Source organism: Rhinopithecus bieti, unplaced genomic scaffold, assembly GCF_001698545.2.
Source record: "Rhinopithecus bieti isolate Rb0 unplaced genomic scaffold, ASM169854v2 scaffold_30479, whole genome shotgun sequence".
NCBI classification, from domain to species: domain Eukaryota; kingdom Metazoa; phylum Chordata; class Mammalia; order Primates; family Cercopithecidae; genus Rhinopithecus; species Rhinopithecus bieti.
Window position 1 is genome coordinate 376,792 of NW_016813201.1, and position 24,676 is coordinate 401,467.

Genomic DNA, 24,676 nt, shown 5'->3' on the forward strand with positions numbered 1-24,676 from the left:
CAGGCTTTGCTCCTAAATGCCCCCACCCCTCCCCAACTTAATACTAGCAGTGGGAAGGAGGTAGATAGAGTATAGATGGAAGAGCTAGGAGACAGGTAACATAGAAGGTCTCCAGCACTTGGAGCCATTTAAGTGGCTCTATCTTTCCTAATTCGCATTTCTAAAATGGGCATTATGTCCATTTTTTAATTTTTAAGAAGGTCTTGTATGTGTAGGAAACATCAGTTTTATAAACTGATAAAAACATTATCAGCATTTCTGCAATTATGCAGTAACTTCCTACAGATAATTAGTTTGATGGACTTTAGTGGTGTATTTCTCCCTCCATCTCCAATCTACCCTGACTCTCACGATTTCTCAGCACAAATTATGTTAAAATTATAATAAACAGAAAATACCACAAAGCATGTGTTAATATTAAATGGGCAGGCTCCATGCACAGTCAGTCATTGCTTTACAACAGGGATACATTCCAAGAAATGTATCATTACGCAATTTTGTCATTGTGTGAACATCCTTGAGTGTACACAAACCACGATGGTATAACCTATTACACACATAGGCTATACGATAGAGCCTATTGTTCCTAGGCTACAAACCTATACAGAATGCTAATGTATTGAATAGTGTAGGTAATTGTAACACAATGGTAAGTATTTGCATAGCTAAACATATCTGACCACAGAAAAGGTATAGTAAATATATGGTATTATAATCTTATAGGACCATCATTGTATACATGGTCTGTCACTGACCAAAATGTCATTATGCAGAACATGAATATACAAAGAATTCTGTGCAAACTTTTTCTGTAAAATATCAATTCATGTCACTACCAGTAAGTTTATTCCTTTTCTTCACTATGCTCATTTCTATGTTTAGCTTCTTTCCTAACTTTCCAAGACTTCACTTTCTATGCTGAGTCTTGGTATGACAACGAATTCCCTCTTAGTTTAGTTGTGTGCTAGCACCACCTCCCTATGCCTAAACTGTGCCCTCTTCACTTCTTGAGCTCCAAGAAGCAATCATCACACAGTAGCTGGGGCCTGACTAGACTGCTCTCCACAAGAGACATTCACATGGCCAAACCCCTCCTTGATGTTATTAGAGGGAAAGCCACAACGATTTTTTTTTTCTAGCAACCATCACCTTGTTTCTTTTCGTGATTTAAAAAATTCTCCCAAAAGTTACTTCCTGGGCCTAGCGGGTCTTCTAAGGAACCCCGTCACCAATTCCTTCAACCCCAGCCATCTACACAGACAGCTGAACTACTGTACTTACTGTACTATTAACCACAGTGTTATAAAGTATGAATATTTTATTTTCCTTCCTTTTCAGAAACTATTTTGTTACAAATAATCCAAGTATACATTAATTTGATAGGGCATTTTTGATATTTGTTCCTTCTTGTGTTCAGTATTTTATTAAACACATTGTTCTTAGGAGTAGTTCATGGTCAACACAAACATTGGGTTGCTAAGCATTCTAAATATTTATATTTTTATGACGTTCATCCTTCTAAAATATAGGAACTGAAAATCACATATACCATAAAGTAAAAGAATCTGCTTACTTTTCAAAGATTATATACATACTATTTTAGTATTATAATTATAGATATACTATGTTTACGCTATAATTTTTGAAATTTCTGAAATGAAAGTAATTTTTACTTATTTATTTATTCATTTTGAGACAGGGTCTCACTCTGTCACCCAGGCTGGAGTGCAGTGGCATGATCATGGTTCACTGTAGCCTCAACTTTCCAGGCTTAGGTGATCTTCCCACCTCAGCCTCCCGAGTAGCTGGGACTACAGGTGTGTGCCAACACATTTGGATAATTTCTGTATTTTTTTGTGGAGACAAAGTTTCACCGTGTTGCCCAGGCTTAAAATTAATTTTTAAAAGAAATGGTGTTCTTGATTTTACATCATTTTCTTATCATGTGTTTTCTAATATTTCTTTCTCACTTATATCAAGCATAAGTACTTCAGCATTTCAAAGCTACTCACGTGTCTCTTTGAAGCTAAAATTAGTAATTTTGAGATACAACTTCAATATTGTTTCTTGTGGAGAGATAATAAAGAAACAAAGATAAGAAAAAAGTTCAAAGACTGTTTCACATTAAGTTACTGCATCTGAACTATCAGGGAAAACTTTTATATATGGATAGGTAAGTTTCTTACTGAAAGAAATCCTCCATATATTTAAAAATATTTACAGGTTCTTCAATATATAATCTAGGCCAGCAAAGTGGGCAAGAAAAGCAGCAGTAAACTATTACCCACACAAGTAAATCACTGCCAAAAGAATCACAGAGAATACACCAGGGTCTTTATAATTCCTGTCATTTCTTTCTAATTCCTGCCATTTTGTGACACATCTATAGAGCACTGTTATCTTACAAGTTGTTTAATGTTCTTCATCTTACATAAGCATTTCTTTATAGTTGTCCATCTCTGTCACTGCCTTCTGAAGTTTTACTCCAAGTGCCTCTACTAGACATTGCAAATCTGAAATGACACAATGTGTTTCATCTGATTAGTATATTTTAAGTGTCCAGATATTTTCATAGTGTAAACCATATTCTTTTAATGTTGCTAGTCAGCTCCTGAAGAATAAGGCAGCTGCTTACTCCACTTTGCCTGTATGTCCATATGCAACTTGTCATTGACTACTCAACCCTCCCTATCCTAACACCCCACAGACTTAGTGGGTTTTGACAGGCCCAATTTGTTGGCCTCTTTCTGCCCCCACCACCATGCTGATTTTCAAACAGCTAATAGGCTAAATTTTACTAAAGTTTTCAAATGAAATATATGTAGCTGACAAACATAAGAATTTCTGATCATGTGTCTTGTTTCTAAAACACTTGATTGACTGAGCTCACTTTTGTGGTCTAGAACTGAGAAGCACAACTGAGTCTTCCTGCTAGAATTAAAACAGACAAATCATGTGCCAGGCTCACAGTAAAGAACGTGTTAACTCTGGGTAGCATCTAAAAGGCATTTTAGTGACTTTCAAAACCAAGAGAATACAAGCAGGAAACTGGCTTCCATAGAGTCTTTAACTGGGGAATGTAAGCAGTATTTGAGGATGATTATTCAAGCAGCCCTGTCTAACAAGTGTGTGAATGCAGAACTGAAACTATAGCAGAAAAAACAAATGGCTTGAATTATCTAGGTCCTTCCATTGTCCTGTGTGTGGAAACTGTGATCTGAACCCCAGCCCCAGGGACAGCCCTTGCTGGTACGCTTTTTGAGAGTAAGTTATAATATAAAACAAACTGATAGACTGGTTTGTTTCTTCAGAAAAAAAAATGTTCAAAACACTGGAGTTGTAAAATTTCTATGTTCCATCTGTTCAGGTGTTTCAGTGACATATTTCAATAGTAAACTTTAAAATCTTTATGCATCCATACAAATACATAAAACTATATAAATCTGCATTCTTAACTTTATTTTACAAAGAGTTAGTTCCTTAAATTAGAAAAGAAATTCACCCTAAACAAATGTTTTAATTAGTGTTTACCAGACATTTGTATAAACCTTTGTTTATCCAGTGCTTTTACATACATTAATTTTTGTTTTTCATTTTACATGTTTTCTTGTTCTTATTACATTAAATGTATCTATCTCTAAGAAGAGTTTGCTTAGCATCCCTAAAAGAAAGTTCTCATTTTTTAGGTCACCCATGGTAAAGAGAGGGAGGATTAGAGAGTATCTGCTATTGACCATATGGAAGTTTTGGATGATATAAATTCAGAGGATCAGACCAGCTGAATCAAAATTAAAATGTACATGTAAAAAATGTGTTAGATAATGGTGGGAGGATAGAGAAAGAGCCAGGTGAGTAGGGAGTCACGTTGAGGTGGGAGACAAAGGCATTCAGACTAGCACGTGGCGTTTCCTACAGAAGGCAAGAGAGTCAGAAAGAAGCTGTGGTTACAGTCCAGGCACTAAAAAGATTTGACTCCAGTATGTTTTCAGAAATGTCTTGTTTATCAGACAGAGCAAACTTCCATATGCATCCATCCCATGTACATTTGTAGGGTTTATCTCCTGTGTGTGCTCTTCTGTATGACTTCAAGTGGAAACTTTTAGTGTATACTTTGTTGCATATGTCATAATCACATCTGTGTATCCTTTGCTTCCTTTGAGTTATCCACGGATTCCACCAGTAAAGGTCTCTTCTCAGGCTGCACTATGACCTAAGGGAGATTGTCTTGCAACAATGCTTGTGGGTGGGCAGTGAATTCATTAAGGAGGGTGACATTTCTTCAGGATAATAATCTGTCCTCTGTGGTTTGATAACAGGTTCAATTTTTCTTTTTCCTGTGGTATAGGTTTCTTATATGATTCAATTACAGGTACTTGCATGCTACTATTTGAATTTTCCATTTCCTCCAACAAGGAAACAATGAGAGGCTGCTGGAGGTAACTCATGTACATAAAGGGGCAGACCATACCACCACCAGGCAGGATCCCCAGGCTCTGTATTCTGTGCCAGGAGAAGGCAGCTGCCATCACTGGTGGCATGGACAGTGGCACGCCAAAGGGCTGCATGCCCAGAGAAGGGAGTGAGTGTTTTTCATTATGGGCTAGAAGAAGGCATGCTCAGCCCTGGAGAGCCTCTCCAGTTCAAGGATGGGAACTTCAGAGAGGAAGAATTCCCAGCCAAATGGGGTGAACTCCACTTGTTTACTGTGAGGTCTACTGGTTCCATCTGTATTCCGTGCAACAAGCCTTCCCAGGTCTGAAAAAACTTATTAGGTAATGGTGTAGAGTAGATGACCCATACTTGTTAGGTTTTATTGATTTCATATAATTTCATGTATAGTCACAACTACCAAGAAAACGCAAAGGATCAGAGTAATTAACTTATCAAAGGTCACTCAGCTAGTTAAATCCCACAATTCAAACTCAGGTCTTCCTGATCCCAAAGTTCTTATCTCTCTCACACTTGAAATATAAACTCTTGAAATATAAAAGCTGCAAGAGAACATGATACTTGTCCATAAAAGTGTGGTAAGTGTGGCTACAAATCTGTTACCATATTCCCAGAATCCTTAAAGAGGTATACTTAAGACAAATGAAAAGAATTACTTAACAATGAAATATGTAATAAAATGGTAGAATTTCTAGCTCCAAAAGGTGGCTTAGATTTTAGTTTTAGAAAGCTTAAATATATATTATAGTTAATAAATATATTAATACAATTATGGTGTTACTGTGACTGATTCTATGAGAAGATTTCATCAGAGAGAACAATCACACCTTACTATTAAATGGCCCCTGGTGTTTTTGTCAGGATATGATCCTAAACTAGAGGAAGCATAGGTCTGAGCCCATATGATAAATTTTATGTTATTACTTCTAAATGCAGCTATAAATTAAAAGGAACACTTATCTTAAAATGAACTTCAAAGAACTGGTACTTGATATGTGGATTTTATGCAGTTAATTCTCAATTACCTGAGAATTAGTAGAATAATAGACAGTAAAAATGGCAGCTAATTCAAAGCTTTGCTGTTCTGAATGAAATATAAACATCCTACTGGTTCACTATAGGTTCCAGTAGACTAGTCTGGTCCTTTTGTTTTTAGAAGCAGAATTCCTAGTTCCTGTCCTTAATAAATAAAGAAACACAGGATAAGCTGCAGACAGATTAAACCACCTGCACAAAACAGCTCCTTCAGTTTCTGAGGCAAGGAGTTGTTGAATAAGTTATTGTTCTGCCCAGTCCTTCTCTATAAAGAAACTCGACTTTAATTTTCTGTCACTCAGCATGACATTGGATTGTGAAGCACAAGGCCCTAAATGCCCACAAAAATAAAGGAAGTCTTGGCTTTAAACACCATGCAGATGTAAGGCAGAACCCACGGAAACAATACAAAATTTACAACGGCAAATTCTACTATGATGTGACTGTGTTCTTCGCAGATATTAAATAAGAAGTAAATGATTTTAAATGAACAAGACAAAAAGAGTTCTTAGCTTCTCTTCATATGAAGCCAGCTGTTTGCTGGATAGCATTACACAGGCATCAGATTTGGGATAATCAGTCATTTAAGAGAATCCTGCTATTCCTAAAGGTTTCTAGAAACTACAAACATAAAAGGCATTCATAATTAGCTATTTTATAGGCTGACATGCAACTTTATAGTCACTTGGAGGACATATTAAGTTAGTATAATGTTTGAGAAAACAATAACTAAAACCTATATAGTGGAAGGATATTTCAAACTTAAAACTTAACTGGATAAAGAAAATACAAAACATTTAAAGATCTGGTTCAAAGTGCTATATGGAGGAAAATGATTTCAGGTTAAAGTAGCATAATGGAAGAACAAGCAGGCAGATGAACTGGCACCCAGAGAACAGGGAAATTTTTTTTTTAATGTAAAATAGAAGGCTGTACTTTTTTGTTTTAGAGGTAATTGAAGACAAGGAAAAACAAGAACTCAATACTGGTTTGTGACAGGATAGTTTAAAGGTGTCATGCATGAGCTCTTTAGAGTGCCAGACTGCCTAATTTCAAATCCTGGCTCTGCTTCCTGTTAACTGTATGACTTTAGGCACTCCAGTTTCATTATCTGTAAAATAGTCACTATCATATAGGACTGGTGTGAGAATTAAATCACTTAATATATGGAAAGAAGGGGAATCGTTGCAGGCACATTGGGAGTAACACACGCATGTTAGCTATTATCATTGGTAGTGGCATTAAGGCTACTCTTCCACTTCTGCCCTGAATCTCATCACTTCTCATCTTGAGGACATGTTGTTTTTGCACTTGGACCTGGTGTCACCAGTAGCTATCTTTGTATGGGGAGGAGTAAAAATGGAAGTGTTAATTGTCTTTTCCTTCTTTAACAATCTATAGTGCAACTATGGCAAAATGTTAAAACTTGTTAAATATGGATGATGGGTACACACACATGTTGTATTATTCTATTTTTCTGTTAAAAAAATTTATAGGTATATTAATTAGAGAGGGGCGTTGCTGGCATGGTTCAAGGATGATAGCATGTTTTGTACTACAGAGTCTAATCGACTCTGTTTAATGTGCCCAAAGTACAAAAGAAAACAAAAAAGGGCAAGAAAGCTTTTTGGAGGGTGGTGGGGAGATAAAGTTTGAAACAGCAATCAAAGACAACCCATTTGATTCCATGAATAGGGAGCAGAAAAACTGAATTGCAGCTGGAGGTGAACACGGTAACAAGGAGGGTTGTCTGTTTTGTTTTGTTTTTAATATGGGTGAAACTGAGATGTTTATTTTCATTTCGGAATGATCCATTCTAGACAGCATTTATGCTTGTGAATTTAATGTCTACCTTCTAACCTGCATCTTACATGTGAAAACGTTATCCGTTTTGAAGGTGTTTTAAAAATTACACAAATCAGGTTAAACAACAAGTCTCATTTTAACTCTTATTCTTTTTAGTCAACATTTTGTTTTTTTAGACCTATCCATGTAGCTACATGTAGATATGATTCATTCTGCTCTGACTGCTATATAATACTTCATCATGTGCACATACCACATTTTACTTATCCAGTCCCATAGCGATAGAACCTAGGTTACCTGAAACCTTGTCACCACAAATAATTCTGCAATGAAAGTTTTTTACCCATCTTCTTGTGTACTTATAGGACAGTTTGTCTGCAGTATGTCTCCAGGGCAATATTAGGTATAAGTATGAGATGATGGGCATACATATAAATACTGCCAAATGGTTCCCAAAATGGAGGCGCTACCTTACATTCCTACCTCACTGAATAAAGGCTCCTGCTTTATAACTAATTCATTAGAAGCAGCTAATATTCATTAGAAACAGCTATTTTTCTAATTTTTGCCAATCTGAAGAATACAAAGTAGTATCTTTGGCTTAACTTGCAGTTCCCTGCTTCCTATTGGAGCTGAGCACCTCACCTTATACTTCTTGGCCATTCATGACTCCCCTTTTATGATTTGCCTTTTCCTCAGTCTCTTTTCTATCCATTCCAATTGAGCTTTCCTTTTCACTCCTTCACAGAAACAGCTCTTTTCAAGGTGATGAATGATGGTCTATATTGGCAATTTCAAAATTTAATTCTCTGTTCTTATAAAATTCAAACATTATGCAGCATATGACCCAGTTATTTTCTCTCTGTTGGCAATGCTCTGGCTATCTTCTCAGTTTCTATTGATTATTCTTATCCTTAGATTCACTCTAAATGCTGGGAAGCGTAAGGAGCTCAGTCCCTAGCCCTTTTCTCTACCTGCATTATCTCCCAAGATAATCTCATCTAGTTTCATGGCTTCGAATAGCATCTATATATGGGTATCTTCCATCATCATCATCATCACAGCTAATAAATATGGAATACTTACTATATACCAGGTACTATATCCTAAGTGCTTTACACTCATTGAATCCTTTCAATGTAAACTTACTAGAATGTAAGTTTCACGAGAACAGGAACCTTATCTATTATAGTCATAGTGCTTGAGATATGGAAGTTGCTTAAAAAACAATCATTGAAAGAATGAATAAAACTTCGCAGACTCTAGAAATAAGAGTGTCAGCAAACATGTTTAGAATTAAGTGCCTAAGATTAAAATACAGTACATGAAACAAAAATAGTTCTGCAGTTTTCATTGCTACTATCTGGTATGTGTCTTGGCATTAAAATGTAATTTTCTTATTTGTTATTTTATTTCAATAGACACTTATTAAACACCTACTCTATGTAGGTAGGTTTCATATTAGTTAGATTCAGTGTACAAATACAATTAAGATATATTTATTTGTCCTTATATAAACAATAAGTGCCTCATTTAGCCTTGGTGAATGATAAATTAATCTTTTAAATAACAAATTAATAACTCATTTAAACTAAAGTGAGTGCTTTAATTTTTTCACTATTTTAAATTATTTTATTAGATTCACTATTTTAAAATTATTTGTATTCACTGTTTAAATTATTTTTAATTAAATTATTTTAGATTAGTTAAAAATATAATATCTATTTTAAGTAACTGCTTAAAGATTCAGGATTTGGTATAGAAATAATCAGTATAAGATAATATCTGGTCCCTATATATAAATTACCAATCAAAGGTGCCAATTCATGATTGCCTTTAAGTAGGAATGAGAAATATAGTGTTTCTAAATAACAAATTAATAAACTCATTTAAACTAAAATCTGTTTTATCTTTTCACTATTTAAATTATTTTATTTATCTGTTTTATTTTTTCACTATTTTAAATTATTTATTTAGTTAGGTTAGTTAATTACATGATTGAAATTGTGAGATTTCTAATAAAATATAACTGTCCTGGATAAACAAAATCAGTCTGCTGCATTAGATATAATTTATACATATATATTATCATATGACAGTTTGATGAGCCCTTTACAAAAGTAATATCTCATTTAAAATTTTATAATGAGCATTCAGAGTAAACCTTTGCACATGCAAAAATATATACCAATAATAGAAGAAATTCTTTAATAAGTACTTAACTATGTCAATATCAAATTAACATATTTTAACTTTAGTAAACATTTTTCAAAGCTCAAGTGGTAATACAGCCACTTAGATAATTCATTTCATTTTAGGGTTTATATTTTAGAGGTTTCATTTACACCTATTTTGAAACAAGTGTTCTTGAAGTACATTTAACATTTCCTGCATTATCCCAGAAGGGACTAAAATAGTATATGGAGATTTTATAAATCAGATGCTAGAATAGATGTGGATATATAATTTAAAAGATGCAATTCAATACAGATGTAGTTACATTAAAATCAGAAAATTATTTTGCTGTGTGTGGGGATAGAAGGGGAGAGTGGATTAAATCGAGCTAAGGAGATAATCAGAATATTTAAAATTTATAAATGAATTACATTCTAATATTAAGGACCAACACTTTCACTTCAGAATTGTTCATGCAAAAAATGCTTCTAAGTTTCTACTGCATTTTTTATCTGAAAATTAAAACAACCCAATATAACATGAAGATAATTATAATTTATAGGGACTTATAAAATATGATAAATTATGAAAGGACAAGAAAGGAATTTTAAAATTCTAGTTTGTGTGTGTGTGTGTGTGTGTATGTTTATCATGATTAAATTATTTAACCACTCTAGACTGGCAAAATGAATATAATACTTTACCTATAACATAGGAATAATACTGATGGATTTAGAAACTTTTCTGAATGTTTTAGAGCAGTATTTTGTTGTTTCAAATTTTGCATAAAATCACACAATCACATGTATTTATAAGTTATAACAAGATTTTTCAAGACCACAAAATGGGTATGGACAGCCTAGAGTAAACAAAGTAGGAAGGAACATGGACCTACAATGAAATCAACAGAATATTAGCTGAAAACATTTAGGGAATAAAGAAGAAAAGACGTAGGGTTAATAATAAAGTAAATTTATAAATAAAAGAGAAGTTTAGATCTAAGAATATTTAGGACATTTTCCAGTAGTGTTACATAACTACATAAACATCAACTTCTTTTAATGAATCAGTGTATTTCATAATCAGAGATCATGCTTGCAGAGATTCCTGTATGCAGGGCTAATTCTGTGCAAAACTGAAGGCAATAGAGTGTATCTTTAGTCACCCAGAGTACGGACTCTTCTTTCTGCACACTTTTTCTCTGTGCTAGGATGGCAGTAAAATAGGCAAAAGACAAGGAGTTTTCTCCTTATCTTCTAAAGAGTCTTTTCATGCTACAAAACTACTCTGAACTAATTGCCGTCTTGAGAATTAATTCTACAGCACAATTACATAATATAAAAGTAAAAAGCAACAAAACAACACAAACATGTTTTACAGTTTTATGACTAAAGGAATTCTAAGGCAATACCCAGAGATATGTAAAAATTTAATTATGAGGATGTTTATTGTAATATTTTAATAAAAGAGTGAGAATAACTATCTAATAATAGGGTAAGATCAAATAAATTATGATTAATCCAAACAACAGAATGCTTCGAATATTTTTGACTTGGAAATATTTCATAATAGAGAGAATAGGAGGGGGGAAGGGTAGGGATAATAAAACTCTTTTATCCCAATTTTATAAAAATATATATTCAAAAAATAAAGTCTAGAAGGATCCACATCAAATGTTTATAATTCTATCTGAAAGTTGGAATTTCCTAATCAATAGTGAACATGACTTATTTTGGTAAGGGAAAACAAAAAAACCATCATATTGAAGTAGCCTAATACTAAACATACTCATACCCATCTTATAACTCATCTCGTAAGCCATGGATGGCTCTTGTAAGCCATCATCAGGTGTCCACTTTCCTCTAGACCTCTCTGCCTTCCCCACATAAAAGCTTATGTTTACTATCAGCCAGGCTGGAAGTGGCCTGATACTGTAGGTCACTCTGAAGCATACATTAATGACAACAATGTATATGCTTTGGTGCTCCTAGGCAGTGGAAATCTGGCAGTAAAGTTCCAGAATCAGGTTCCAGTTCTGCTGATTAGTAGTTGTGTAGCCCTGGCCAAATGACTGAATTCCTCTAGGCCTTAGTAATTTCATTTGTAAACTGGAGATAATAAAAGTGCTTAACCCAGGAGGGTGATAGTAAGGGGGTACCTATGGCTGACATACTTCAAGTGGTATGTGAATGTCAGCTGCTATTTAGATTACAGTAGGAAATTTATCTGAACTCATAGGAATTATTATTTTAATGATGTTAAAATAGTACCAGTGATTAGCTAGTGGGAGAGAGATGTTAGAGATGCTGCCAAGAGGTAAGAGACATTGGACTACAGGGTGGGAGTATGGGGAGAGATCATTAATTCCTCATTTAGACAGTGTCACTATTATTCATGCTGTCAGCCCATAATGTGGATGATCTGTAAATGTCTATGAGCAGAAGGTATGCTCTGTGCCTAGGTGAGTCTATGTGTAAAAGAGTGTCTGTGTGTGTAGGGAGGGTGTGCCCACGTAGGTGTTAGGGAAGGGGCAGATTAAAGCTCCTTTCTATTCACTGCTTAGCTGAGGTTTCCCTGAGGATGAATCATGCTTAGTATAGAAGCCATGTATGACAGAGAAGACAGAACATCTATCATAGTTGTTCCTCATCAAGCCTACTGTTAATCATATGACAAGTGGCTAACAAATATTGCTGAATGACTAAATAAATTGGAAACTGGTATCTGAATGAGCAGGAGGAGACTTAATATTGGGATGGGATGATATAGACACCTCAGGCTACAAGTATATATAATGGGAGAAAGAATGAAAGGGGAAAACTATCTGAGAGAGGTGAATTTAGGAAATCAGGCAAAGATCAGAACCCATAGAATTTAAAAAATGAGGTCTAAAATTTATTCTCAAAGTCCTATGGTACAGTTAAAGAAAAGGCAAATAAAGTAGTAGGGCTAAAATCTAGCCTTAGAATAAGAAAATGATGTTGGAGGTAAAGAACAAGGAGAGAAGGCTGCAATGGCAAAAATGAAAAATGACCAGAGATTGAACCAGAATTACAGCTATCTCAAAGGAGAGAAAGGAGTCTCAGAGGAATGACATCCATTACAAGGAGTAGATGCCTATGATCATTATAGAAAATTCCTCTATGATTCAAACATTAATAAAATGGAGATGATACATAAAACACTGGTAATCTTTAGATGAAAGCTCAATGTTGGGAGCAAATGAAAAGGCAAGAAAACAAAGATAATCTTAGACGACTCCAGTGATCAAAGATCAAATGGCTTCTACAGGAGATCCCCTTATTAGACTCACATTTAAGTATACATATGTAACAAACCTGCACGTTATGCACATGTACCCTAGAACTTAAAGTATAATAATAAAAAAAAAAAAAGATAACTTTAAAGCAGTAAAAAAAAAAAAAAAAAAAAAAAAAAGATTTCTTAGAATTTTAGTTAATACTATCTGGCTTGCAATTTGTCTAGAGATCAGGCTAAACTTTTTGTCCATCTACTTTTGGGCACAGAAGCAACCCACAGTCATCAATCATCAAGTTGGTCTCTTTAAAGGGCTGTTGGATATAATACAACTAAAAATAATAACAAATTTCCTTGGTTTTCTGTTTGCAAAATCAGCACTTTCCCTTTTTATTTGAAGCCAAGGTCACATTATTCCAACTAAAGTTCAATGGCTCAAAAGGAATTGTGAAAGCTGGTCAAGTCCCCATAGTGAGAGCTCTCTGAAAATCAGACCTTGCAAGTAAGGTCCTAGTGGATCTGCGTTCATAGACTTCTCTATCTGCCATACAAACAGATGACTCCTGAATTAAACATAGGCACTCCCTTCTTCAGTAACCTTTTCTAAGAGCAGGCAGACTACTGTTACAGCTAATCAAGGCTGACTAGAAAATAAACAAGGCGAGGTGAGTAGACCTTTGGGCAAAGAGAAATTAAAATGTATACTTTTCTTCTGAAATTAAAGTAGTATTTAAAGAAATGTGAATGCTTTTATACAAAATATAATCATTTGGTTTGCTATCATACCAGGAAAGTCACTTTAAAATACATTTGAATATATCGTTCTTTAGGTGATCCTACATTTTATCTTGCCTATTCTAATGTATTACGGTAGGTAAGAAAAGCTACCATATTCCCACTTTACAGATGAAATAACTGAGTCAAAGAAATTAATAACTTATTCTAAGGGCCTATAAAAGGCTTAAACAGTACCAGAAAGCAGAAGTGTTTGGATCCCAGTTCAGTATTTTTTCCAACTGAACCACGTCACTCATTTTGTGACTTGAGTCACAAGCTACTAAACAAGCTACTAATTAAGGAATGCAGTACTTACACATGCTACAACATGGATGAAACTCACAAACATTATCCTAAGTGAAAGATGCCACACACAAAAGACCACATATTATATGGTCCTATTTGTATAAAATGTCCAGAATAGGTAACTCTATACAGACAGAAACTGAGTTAAGGATTGTTGGAAAGGGGCAGGAGTATAAGGGGAGTGGCTGTTGATGGGCCACAAAGTTTCTTTTTGGTGTGAAAGAAATCTCCTAAAATTTGGCTATGTTGATGGTTACACAACTCTGCAAATATCCTAAAAACTACTGAATTGTACACTTAAAGTGGGTGAATTTTGTAATTTGTGAATTTTATCTCTATAAAGCTGTTTTAAAAAATTCAATTAGGATGTAAAAATGCTATATGTAAAATAATTTTATTAAATTATTTGTGTTATTTACTATACCCAACAGCTTACTAAAATAAAAAAGTCAAAAGTTTTTTCACTTGGAATAAATTTGAAAGTTGGTAAAATAAATTTAAGGAAGAATATTAAAAATAAGCTGAATGCTGAAGTGACTTATTTGAACTCTGTCTTCCAACATTTGTGACTGCTGACAAAAAGTAAAGGACATTTTATTCTAGCAGGTGGAAGGAAAATCATTTAAGTAGACTGACTGCGGTCACAATGACCTCTGAGAGGATTATATAATTGAGATAAATTGTGCATTTTGGAAGTTATTAGTGTGAGCTAAACATAAAATTATAGAACTTAGGTAAATAAATCTTTAAAAGGAAACAAAAAATTTGATCTTCAAATTTTTGCTGTATATGTTGGCTTTTCTATGAAAAAATCAAATTTTGGCATTAAGAGTTAGGTTGCTATTGATAGCTCATTATTTACTCTTAAATGACTATCAAACTATATGCACCAGAATTAACACGTGTATTTAAATTTCTGAGCATCTCCATTTCAAGACAGAAATAAAGGGAAAATGTGGAGAAAACAAAGTTGAAAGTTTTTCATGTAGGAAAGCAATGATCACAAAAATCGTATACTTGGGCCAGGAACGGTGCCTCATGCCTGTAATCCCAGCACTTTGAAAGGCTGAGGAGGGCAGATCACCTGAGGTCAGGAGTTTGACACCAGCCTGGCCAACATGGTGAAACCCCATCTCTACTAAAAATACAAAAATTAGCCGGGCGTGGTGGCACATGTCTGTAATCCCAGCTACTCAGGAGGCTGAGGCACGAGAATCACTTGAATCTGGTAGGTGGAGGTTGCAGTGAGCCGAGATTGCGCCACTGTACTCTGGCCTGGGCAACAGAGTGACAGAGTGAGATTCCATCTCAGAAAAAAAACAAAAAAAAAAACAAAAAAACAAACAAACGAAAACCATATATTTGAATCAAAGTTGAAACTTTTCAATGGTGATTTACAAGGAAAAAAGTAACAAAATGTGAAAAATATGAGCATTTATTTAACTTTGGAAACAAGAAAATGGCATCAGAGTTAGAATAAGAATCATAGCATATCAGAGCCCAAAGGGCCTTCCAAGGTCTTAGTCCTATCCATTCATTGCTTAGGTGTGGACACATATTCATTAAGGATAAATGGCATGTCAGAGTCACCTGCCTAATGTGTGGGAGGGTCATCATGTTCTGATTCTTGGCTTAGCATGCTTTCAATTAATACCACATTGGTAGGGAACATGGGTGGGGGGTTGAAAGGCACAACAGAGAGATATTTACATAGTTTGAAATGAAGAAAGATAAAATTGATTCTAAAAGTGAATTCAAAAGTAAGAAATATGGGAATATAAAATATTAGAACAGCTTTTAAAGTATATTATAAGGAAGCACAATAGTGATATAATATTCAGCACAGGTTAAAAAATTCAGGTGTAAAATATATATTTCATGTTAGTTTTAAAAAAGGATAACATGTTAACTCATTTATTAGGAGAGAGAACCTAAGAAAGAATGATGAGCAACAAAGGGCATGGATAATAAAAGGCCACAGTATAGAAATTCAAGTGAAATGAATGAAGGGATTGCAATATTCAGGGGAAATGGATAGTATAGAGTTTGAATTATCTGAAGAAAAAAAGGCAGGGTGGTGGGATAGAAGGTGAGGCAGAGAATTAGGCCAGGAACACAGAAAGGAAGATGTTCAATTAGTACTACAAAAGAAACCTTACTGTGATACTTAACACTTAAAGCTAGTTCTACAACTGCAGAGAAGCTGGTAAAATGGCTTATAGGAAGGAGTATATAAACAATGCAAATGCTTAGAATTGAACTTACGATTATTAATTAAAATAAGCCATTTAGAAAGTTCATAACAAAAAGTGAATTTAAGTGATTTCTAATATATTGTTTAAGCAAACAATTATTTTCTTAAAACAACAAAAGAAAGAAGAGATGAGTGGTATATCAGTCTGCCCTTATTTGATTTGCCCAAAGAAAATCTAAAATACTATGTCCATCATTTTAACCTGATGATTTATCTGAGAAGATATTCACTGTAATGTATTGTTTTTTCCTTTTCTCAAAAGGTTAACATGATATCCAAAAAGACTTTAATAAGCTGGAAAAGCTATGAACGATGCTTATCAAGATAACAAAATCTTACAGACATAAATCAGCTAATAACAAAAGTAAGGCATGCATTTAAAAGAAAGCAGATTAAGAAGATGGCTGAAGTTCATTAAAATTATGAAAGTAAATGTCATAAGATGGTAGAGAAAGTAAAGCCAAACAAAACGATTTGAATGGGAACATAACTGGAACTAGAGAAATTTACAGGGGGCAAAAAAATACTTGTTAAGAATCACTGAAGTTAAGAGTACCCGTATATAAAACCAGTGTGAAGCTAGGAGGTGAGAAGTCTTGTGAAGACCCATGAAAAGTTGAAGGACACCTGCAGACGAAGTCAAAGTGAAGAGAAGGCCCATTGGCTGGCATGCCGGAGATGTCCAATAAATACTTGCTGAAAAAATGAAATCAGTTCTAGGACATGGTCAGCCCAAGGTCAATAGATGGAAACATCTATTGTGGTTAGAAGCTAGTGAATAGGTTAATAGATAGTAGGCAGAGATAAAATCAGGTTATAACAAGTAGGAAATAGGTAGTAGGAAAGGAGCAAAGGGGCAGGCTTGGGGCACTGGAGGTGGGAAAATCAGGAAAGTCCCTCGTGGACCCTAGAGACAAGAATAAAGTTATAATTACTTTGCAATAAAACACTGCAAAATCTGAGATGGAAACTTTGCTGTCTTTCCTGAACTTGTAGTTCTGTAGTCTTTCTAAACCACTGTAAATACTTTTGCCAAATGAATTGGGAAGAAAAATACGTTGGTATAATCAGTTCACCAGAAAGATATTTGTGGATAAAGCAAGAAGTACACTTGTGAACATGTTTCTAAATGTTTTGACAATTTCTATATGGGGACCCTGATATGGGAATGAGTAAGAGTGCTGGTTGTTAAAACAAAACAAAACAAAAAACAAAAAAACCAACCTGGTACCCTTCACAGATAGGTACGTAGCGAAGTGGTATTTATCATCGCTAAATTGGTTGAAAATAGGGCTAATAATCCTGTCCATTTCTGACCTATTGATTTTAAATGGCTTCAACCAAGAGAAATATAACAGCCTTTCAAAATGTTTTCTCTGTTATCACAGCTTGGGTGTTATCCATGGTGTGAATCTATTCAACACCAGTAGCAAAAATGAAACCCTAATTTAGTCTTGAAATTATATGGAGTCAGGCATGGTGGCTCATGCTTGAGGCCAGGAGTTTGAGGTTACAGTGAGCTATGATCATGTATTCCAGGCTGGGTGACAGAACAAGACCCTGTCTGTAAATGGAGAGAGAGAAAGGAAATAAATAAATAAATAAATAAATAAATAAATAAATAAATAAATAAAATAGCTCTTTGCTCTGCAATTACACTGCCTTTTAGAAGAGTCTGTATTCTATCTACAACTGCATAATCTAGATATGAAGACTGAAAACATCCTAAAAGTACAGAGAACACTGATCTACACTGTACGTTTGCTTTGGATATAGACTGGACTTAATAAGGCAAAGTCTTTTTTTTTTTTTGAGACGGGTCGCCCACTCGCTCTGTCGCTCAGGTTGCAGTGCGGTGGCGCGATCTTGGCTCACTGCAAGCTCCGCCTCCCCGGTTCATGCCATTCTCCTGCCTCAGCCTCCCAAGCAGCTGGGACTACTTGCGCCTGCCACCACGCCCAGCTAATCTTTTGTATTTTTAGTAGAGACGGGGTTTCACCGTATTAGCCAAGATGGTCTCGATCTCCTGACCTCCTGATCCGCCCGCATTAGTCTCTCAAAGTGCTGGGATTACAGGTGTGAGCTACCGTGCCCAGCCAAGGTAAAGTCTTAATGAGTATAAAAACTGTGGCTAATTATCGTACTGTATTGTTCTGAGGAGTTTTGTGGGGTTTTTTTTTAACTCTAGGAGGTAGAATGTGAGCTAAATCTTGAAAGATGTGTTGGGTGATATTTTTTTTCTTTTTTGAAAAAAATTTATTGTTAAAACACCATCAGAAAAAAATTTGAAGAGGAAAAAAAATCACTCCTTTCCATCATCTAAAATTTACTTTCATATTTCCATGTTCCCTTCTGGTTTCTGTTCACAAATACATCTATTTTGATGTAACTGTAATTATATTACACATATAATTCTGTGGATTCTTTTTACACTGTAACATAATCATAAGCATGTTTCTATGTTGATGCCCAGTGGTCATATTGTCATTTTAAAAGTCTGGGTAATGTCCTAAATGTTGGCATGTGATAATGTATTACTTCTATTATTAGTGTTGGGCATAAATTAGTTCTAATTACTCACTATTATAAATGTGATCTTTCCACAGAAATAATTTTTTCTTCTGATTGTTTTCTAAGTATAAATTATCAAAAAGGAGATTACTAATTACAAACATTTCTATGGGCTGAAAAAATTACAGTAATAATTTCTATCACCAAATGAAGGAAAACTTTACCATTAAAGTCTCTGTACTAATTTAAAAGGTAGTATTTTATTTAGTTAGTTATTAGTAATTGAACATTTTGTGTTTATTATGTGTTTTTCCTGTGTTAATGGTCTGTTTCTGTCTATCACCCATTTGCTTGGGGTCCTGGAGTTTCCTTACACAGTTGAATAAATCCTTTACATGGTGTGAATTTTAATACTTTGTATATCATATATGATACAAATACTTTTTTGTTTGTCGCTGTTTTAGGTTGTTTGGCAGATTTGAACTCAAAATGCTACCTTTTAAATAGACAAATTCTGTCAGTCTTACTCTTTGTAATTTTAAAGTGCTGCTTTATCCCTCTATAATTAGGATACATTCTGTGTCTTTTTACTGTGTGCTAGTTTGCCTTAATTTGAGGCTTATTTTGATGTAATGTTTATTTCCTTTGGTTATCTATATAGCACTTACTATTTAATTTTGCTTTTCCCCATTGTTAATGATGCTTACATTAAAATCTGATTCTACTTCTGGATTTGCTACACTGTTCTTAAGATATATATTGCCATTTTTGCAGCAGGAGAATATCCCTATAAAAACATAGCTTAAATATGCTAGGGCTAGGTGGTCAGACAAGGGCTTTTCATTTCCAGGCTTTTAAAACTACATTTTCTCAAGATCTGATCCAAGAACAACTGACGCCAAGAAGCTGAAGGAGTAGAGGGATCAACTGTTGTTCAGGACCAGAGGAGAAAGCAAGTGAGGTAGGTGTCCAATGTCTTAGGGACACAGAAGGTGCATCCTCACCAGATAGTTCTTGTGGAATGATTTTGGCTGTGAAATTGGCAGCCTCCCTTTACTGGGTTCCTAACCACTTTCTCAGCCTGGTTCTTCTACCCTCTTAGATATTCTGAATATCTAAATAATATCCTTTCAATAAACTACTGTATTGTTTGAATGAAAGTTAGTTTTGGCTGATTGTGACTAAAATAATTCACAAATACTGTTCTTTTTGAAAATGTAAGCTACTTACTTTTTAAATTTTTTTAACTATTCTACAGTATGAATATCCTTTTCCCACATTCCTTATTATTATTTTTAAACTAGTACCAAACTTGTCTGGTCATAAGAACCACCTAGAGGAGCATTTATTAAACACAAAGTATCTTCAAATCTTGGAGATTCTAATTCTAATTCAGTGCATCTGAATGTATAAGAATGTGCATTATTAATGTCACTTTATGTACCCATCCTTCCTACCACTCACTTCCCTCAAATACTCACAGCCCCAGATGTGGCCAGACAACTTTGAAAAACACTGTTCCACCTTAAATTCTTGGAAGACTTGCTACGTCAATGGTCTACTTTTGTAAGTCGGGGAGGTATCCCCCTCTTTTTTGGTTAAGAAAAAGAGTTACCTTAATATAGCTATAAAGATCCTATATGGAAATATTTATAGATATGTATATAAATACACATATATATTTCTTTTCTCTGTAATCTGAGTGGACCAAAAGAAATAACACTGTAGTATTAATAAGTACAGCTAGCACCCATATCTTAGTTTTGAATACTGTTTGCCAAAGGAAACAAAGCTTCTTGGAGAAATGACTGATTCTAGGACTGGGGCAGGAAATGTACAAAATGAGCTTTTACTGTACAGCCAGAAAGTCAGAAGTGTTTTAAAAAGAAACCTACATTGATGGGAATATACCCATGGGACACAGGAACCAACAAAAAGGATTTCCAATGGCCAAAGTTGGAAATTTTACACAAAAATATACACGAAGCACATACTATTGGTTTATAACCTAAGTATAAAATAAATATCCATGAGTCCATGCTCATATAAATAATAAACTAATAAATGGGGAGAAGAGATGGAATCTCCTATGCAGAAGTATTTCATATAATTTATGTAGATACTCCTCCCTACAGGAGAGGGAGCATAACTTCCCACTCAAGTCTAGGATGTATGTAGATAGAGCTTCCTTCCAAAAAGTGCAGTATGGAAAGGGAGAAAGGAGAAACTTTACTGTGGAGAAACCAAGCACTACCTTAACCAGGTGATTAAAGTCAATATCAATAGTCAAAAATCATGTTGATTATATTTACTTTTGACAAGATATGATAAAAATGGCACTTTGCCTTCGTGTTTTCTTCCCCAAACCCATAATTCCGATTTAAATATGAGAAAAACATCAGGTAAATCTAGTAGAAGGACATCCTACAATATACCTGACTACTACACCTTCAAGCCATCAAGGACATAATAAACAAGGAAAAGTTTGAGAAACTGTCACAGTCAAGAGGAGACTAAGAAGACATGAAAACTCAATGTAATGTGTTTATCCTAAATGGAATCCAGGAACAGAAAAAGAACTCTGAATAAACTATGGATTGTAATTAATAATAATTTGTTGGGGGAGGGGTCAAGATGTCCCATTAGAAGCAGCTGCAGTTTGTGGCTCTCACAGAGAGGAATGAAAATGGTGAATTAATTCAGCACCTACAACTGAAATATCCAGGTTCTCACATAGGGGCTGACTAGGCAGACAACTCAACCTATGGAGAAGGAGGAAAAGCAGGGTGGGGTGATGGCCTACCTGGGAGTGGGAGTGGCACAGAACCAAAGAAAACCCCATCCTTAGCCAAGGGAAGTGGTGAGTGATTGATTGTATGACCCTGCCCAGGAAACCACACTTCTCCCATGGATCAGGAGATCCTCTCCTGAGCCCAAGTCACCAAGGCCCTGGGTCTGATACACAGAGCTATGTGGAGTCTCAGCAGAACAGTTGCTCAGGCACACACAGAGGCTTAGGAATTTTATATACTCCAGCCCCAGGAATCTCAGCCAGGCACGAGATCTTTCTGTACATTCCCCTAGTAAGGGGGCCAAATGTGGAGAGCCAAGAGGCATTGTCCTGTGGGCCCCACTTCCATGGCACTTCACACATTAAGACCCACTGGCTTTGAACTCCAGCCAGCCAGCAGCAATAGGCTGGAGACTGCCTGTGATGGGACCAACTTCCTGGGGCAAGGAGTGGCTGCCATTTCTGCAGTTAGTCAACTTAGCCATTCTAGCCTGTCCACAACAGGGAGTCCAGGTAGTCAGGACAAGGAGGAGTCCCCCATAACACAGCACAGTTGCTATACCAGTTCATGCCCAGACTGCTTCTTTAAGTGGACCCAGATCCATTCCTCCTCACTGGGTGGGGCCTCCCTGCGGGAATTTCAGCAACTCTTGCCAGGGTTATATGGATAGAACTCTGATCTCTCCCTGGGACAGAGCTCCTTGGGGGAGGTGCAGCTGCCATTTCTGTGGTTCAGCCAACTCAACCATACAAGACTGCAGGCTCTGGAGATTCCAGGTGGTCGGTACAAGGAGGGGTCCCCCACCATGTAGCACAGCTGCTCTACCAAAAAAGCAGCCAGACTGCTTCTTTAAGCGGGTCCCTGATCCAGTTCCTCCTGACTGGGTGAGACCTCCCAAAAGGGGTCTCCAGATACTTCCTATAGGAGCATTTGGGCTGGCAACAGGTCAGTAAACCCCCTGGGATGGAGCTCACAGAAGAAGGAGCAGGCTGCCATATTAAATGTCTCGCAGCGTTCACTGGTGATACCTCCAGGTACAAGAAAAACTGAGGCAACTAGGGTCTGGAGCAGACCCCCAGCAAACTGGAAGATTGGTCTGTTAAAAGAAAATAAACAAGCAGAATACAATAACAACAACAACAAAATCAACAAAAATGACCCCACATAAACCCCACTGAAAGCTTAGCAACCTCAAAAATCAAAGGTAGATAAGCCCATAAAGATGAGGAAGTATCAACACAAAAAATGCTAAAAACTCAAAAAGCCAGAGTGCCTCTTCTCCTCCAAATGACCATAACACCTCTCTAGCAAGGGCACAGAACTGGGCTGAGGCTGAGATGGCTAAATTGACAGAAATAGGCTTCAGAAGGTGAGTAATAATGAACTTCACTGAGCTAAAGGAGCATGTTATAACTCAATGCAAAGAAGCTAAGAATCATGACAAAACAATTCAGGAGCTGATAACCAGAATAGCCAGTTTAGAGAGGAACATAACTGACCTGATGGAGCTGAAAAACATGAGAACTTCATAATGAAATCACAAGTATCAATAGCAGAATAGACCAAAGGGAGGAAAGAATCTCAGAGCCTGAAGTCCCTCTTTCTGAAACAAGACAGGTACACAAGGATAGAGAAAAAATAAATAAATAAATAAAAAAAGAATAAACAAAAGCTTTGAGAAATATGGGATTATGTAAAAAGACTGAACCTATGACTGACTGGGGTACCTGAAAGAGACAGCAAGAATGGAACCAAGTTGAAAAACATACTTCAGCATATCATCCAGAAGAACTTCCCCAACCAAGCAAGACAGGCCACCATTCAAATTCAGGAACTGCAGAGAACCCAGGAAAGATACTCCATGAGAAGATCAACACCAAGACACATAATCATCAGACTCTCCAAGGTCAAAAAGAAAGAAAAAATGTTAAGGGCAGCTAGCGAGAAAGGACAGGTCACCTACAAAGGGAAGCCCATCAGAATAACAGTATATCCCTCAGCAGAAACCCTTCAAGCCAGAAGAGATTGGAGGCCAAAATTCAACATTCTTAAAGAAAATAAGTCCCAACCCAGAATTTCATATCTGGCCAAACTAAGCTTCATAAGTAAAGGAGAAATAAGATCCTTTTCAGACAAGCAAATTCTGAAGGAATTCATCACCACTAGGCCTGCTTTGCAAGAGCTCCTGAAGGAAGCACTAAATATGGAAAACAAACAAATAAACAAAACGTTACCAGCCACTGCAAAAACACACTGAAGTACACAGACCAGGTACACTATGAAGCAACCACATAAACAGTCTGCAAAATAACTAGCTAGCATCATGATGACAGGATCAAATTCACAGACAACAATACTAACCTTAAATGTAAATGGGCTAAAAGCCCCAATTAAAAGACATAGAATAGAAAGCTGGAAGAGTCAAGACCCATTGGTATGCTGTCTTCAAGAGGCCCATCTCATATCCAAAGACACACATAGGCTCAAAATAAAGGGATGGAGGAAAATTTACCAAGAAAATGGAAAACAGAAAAAAGCAGGGGTCACAATACTAGTTTCTGACAAAACAGATTTTAAAGTAACAAAGGTCCAAAAAGACAAAGAAGGACATTACATAATGGTAAAGGATTCAATTCAACAAGAAAAGCTAACTATCTTAAATATATATGTACTCAATAAAAAAGCAGATTCATAAAGCAAGTTCTTAGAGACCTACACAAGAGACTTAGACTCCCACACAATAATAATGGGAGACTTTAACACCCCACTGACAATATTAGATCATCAAGATAGAAAATTAAGAAAGATAGCGAACCTGAACTCAGCTCTGGATCAAGTGGACCTGATAGATATCTACAGAACTATAAAATAACAGAATATACATTCTTCTTATCACCACACGTAATCAAACACTCCTCAGCAAATGCAAAAGAACTAAAATAATAACAGTCTCTCAGACCACAGTGTAATTAAACTAGAACTCAAGATTAAGAAATTCACTTAAGACCACACAACTACATGAGAATTGAACAATCTGCTCCTGAATGACTTCTGGGTAAATAATGAAATTAAGACAGAAATCAAGAAGTTCTTTGAAACTAATGAGGACAAAGAGACAACAAATCAGAATGTGTGAGATGCAGCTAAAGCAGTGTTAAGAGGGACATTTATAGCACCAGACAGATTTACAGCTGAATTCTACCAGAGGTGCAAAGAAGATGTGGCAGCACCATTTCTACTGAAGCTATTCCAAAAAACTGAAAAGAAAGACTCCTCCCTAACTCATTTTATAAGGCCAGCATCATCCTAATAG

General features: G+C 35.7%; 1 protein-coding gene and 1 pseudogene across 1 annotated transcript in view; both read right to left on the bottom strand.

Annotated features, from left to right (window-relative positions):
• The window catches only part of LEKR1 (leucine, glutamate and lysine rich 1), a gene marked incomplete at its 5' end in the record, with an annotated part of 183,883 nt that overhangs the window by 71,135 nt on the left and 88,072 nt on the right, over positions 1-24,676 (bottom strand). The window contains 1 exon segment of the mRNA XM_017847763.1: positions 2,432-2,513. Coding sequence (XP_017703252.1) covers positions 2,432-2,513 — 82 coding nt within the window.
• On the bottom strand, positions 3,888-4,823 carry LOC108512495 (Krueppel-like factor 3 pseudogene; annotated as a pseudogene).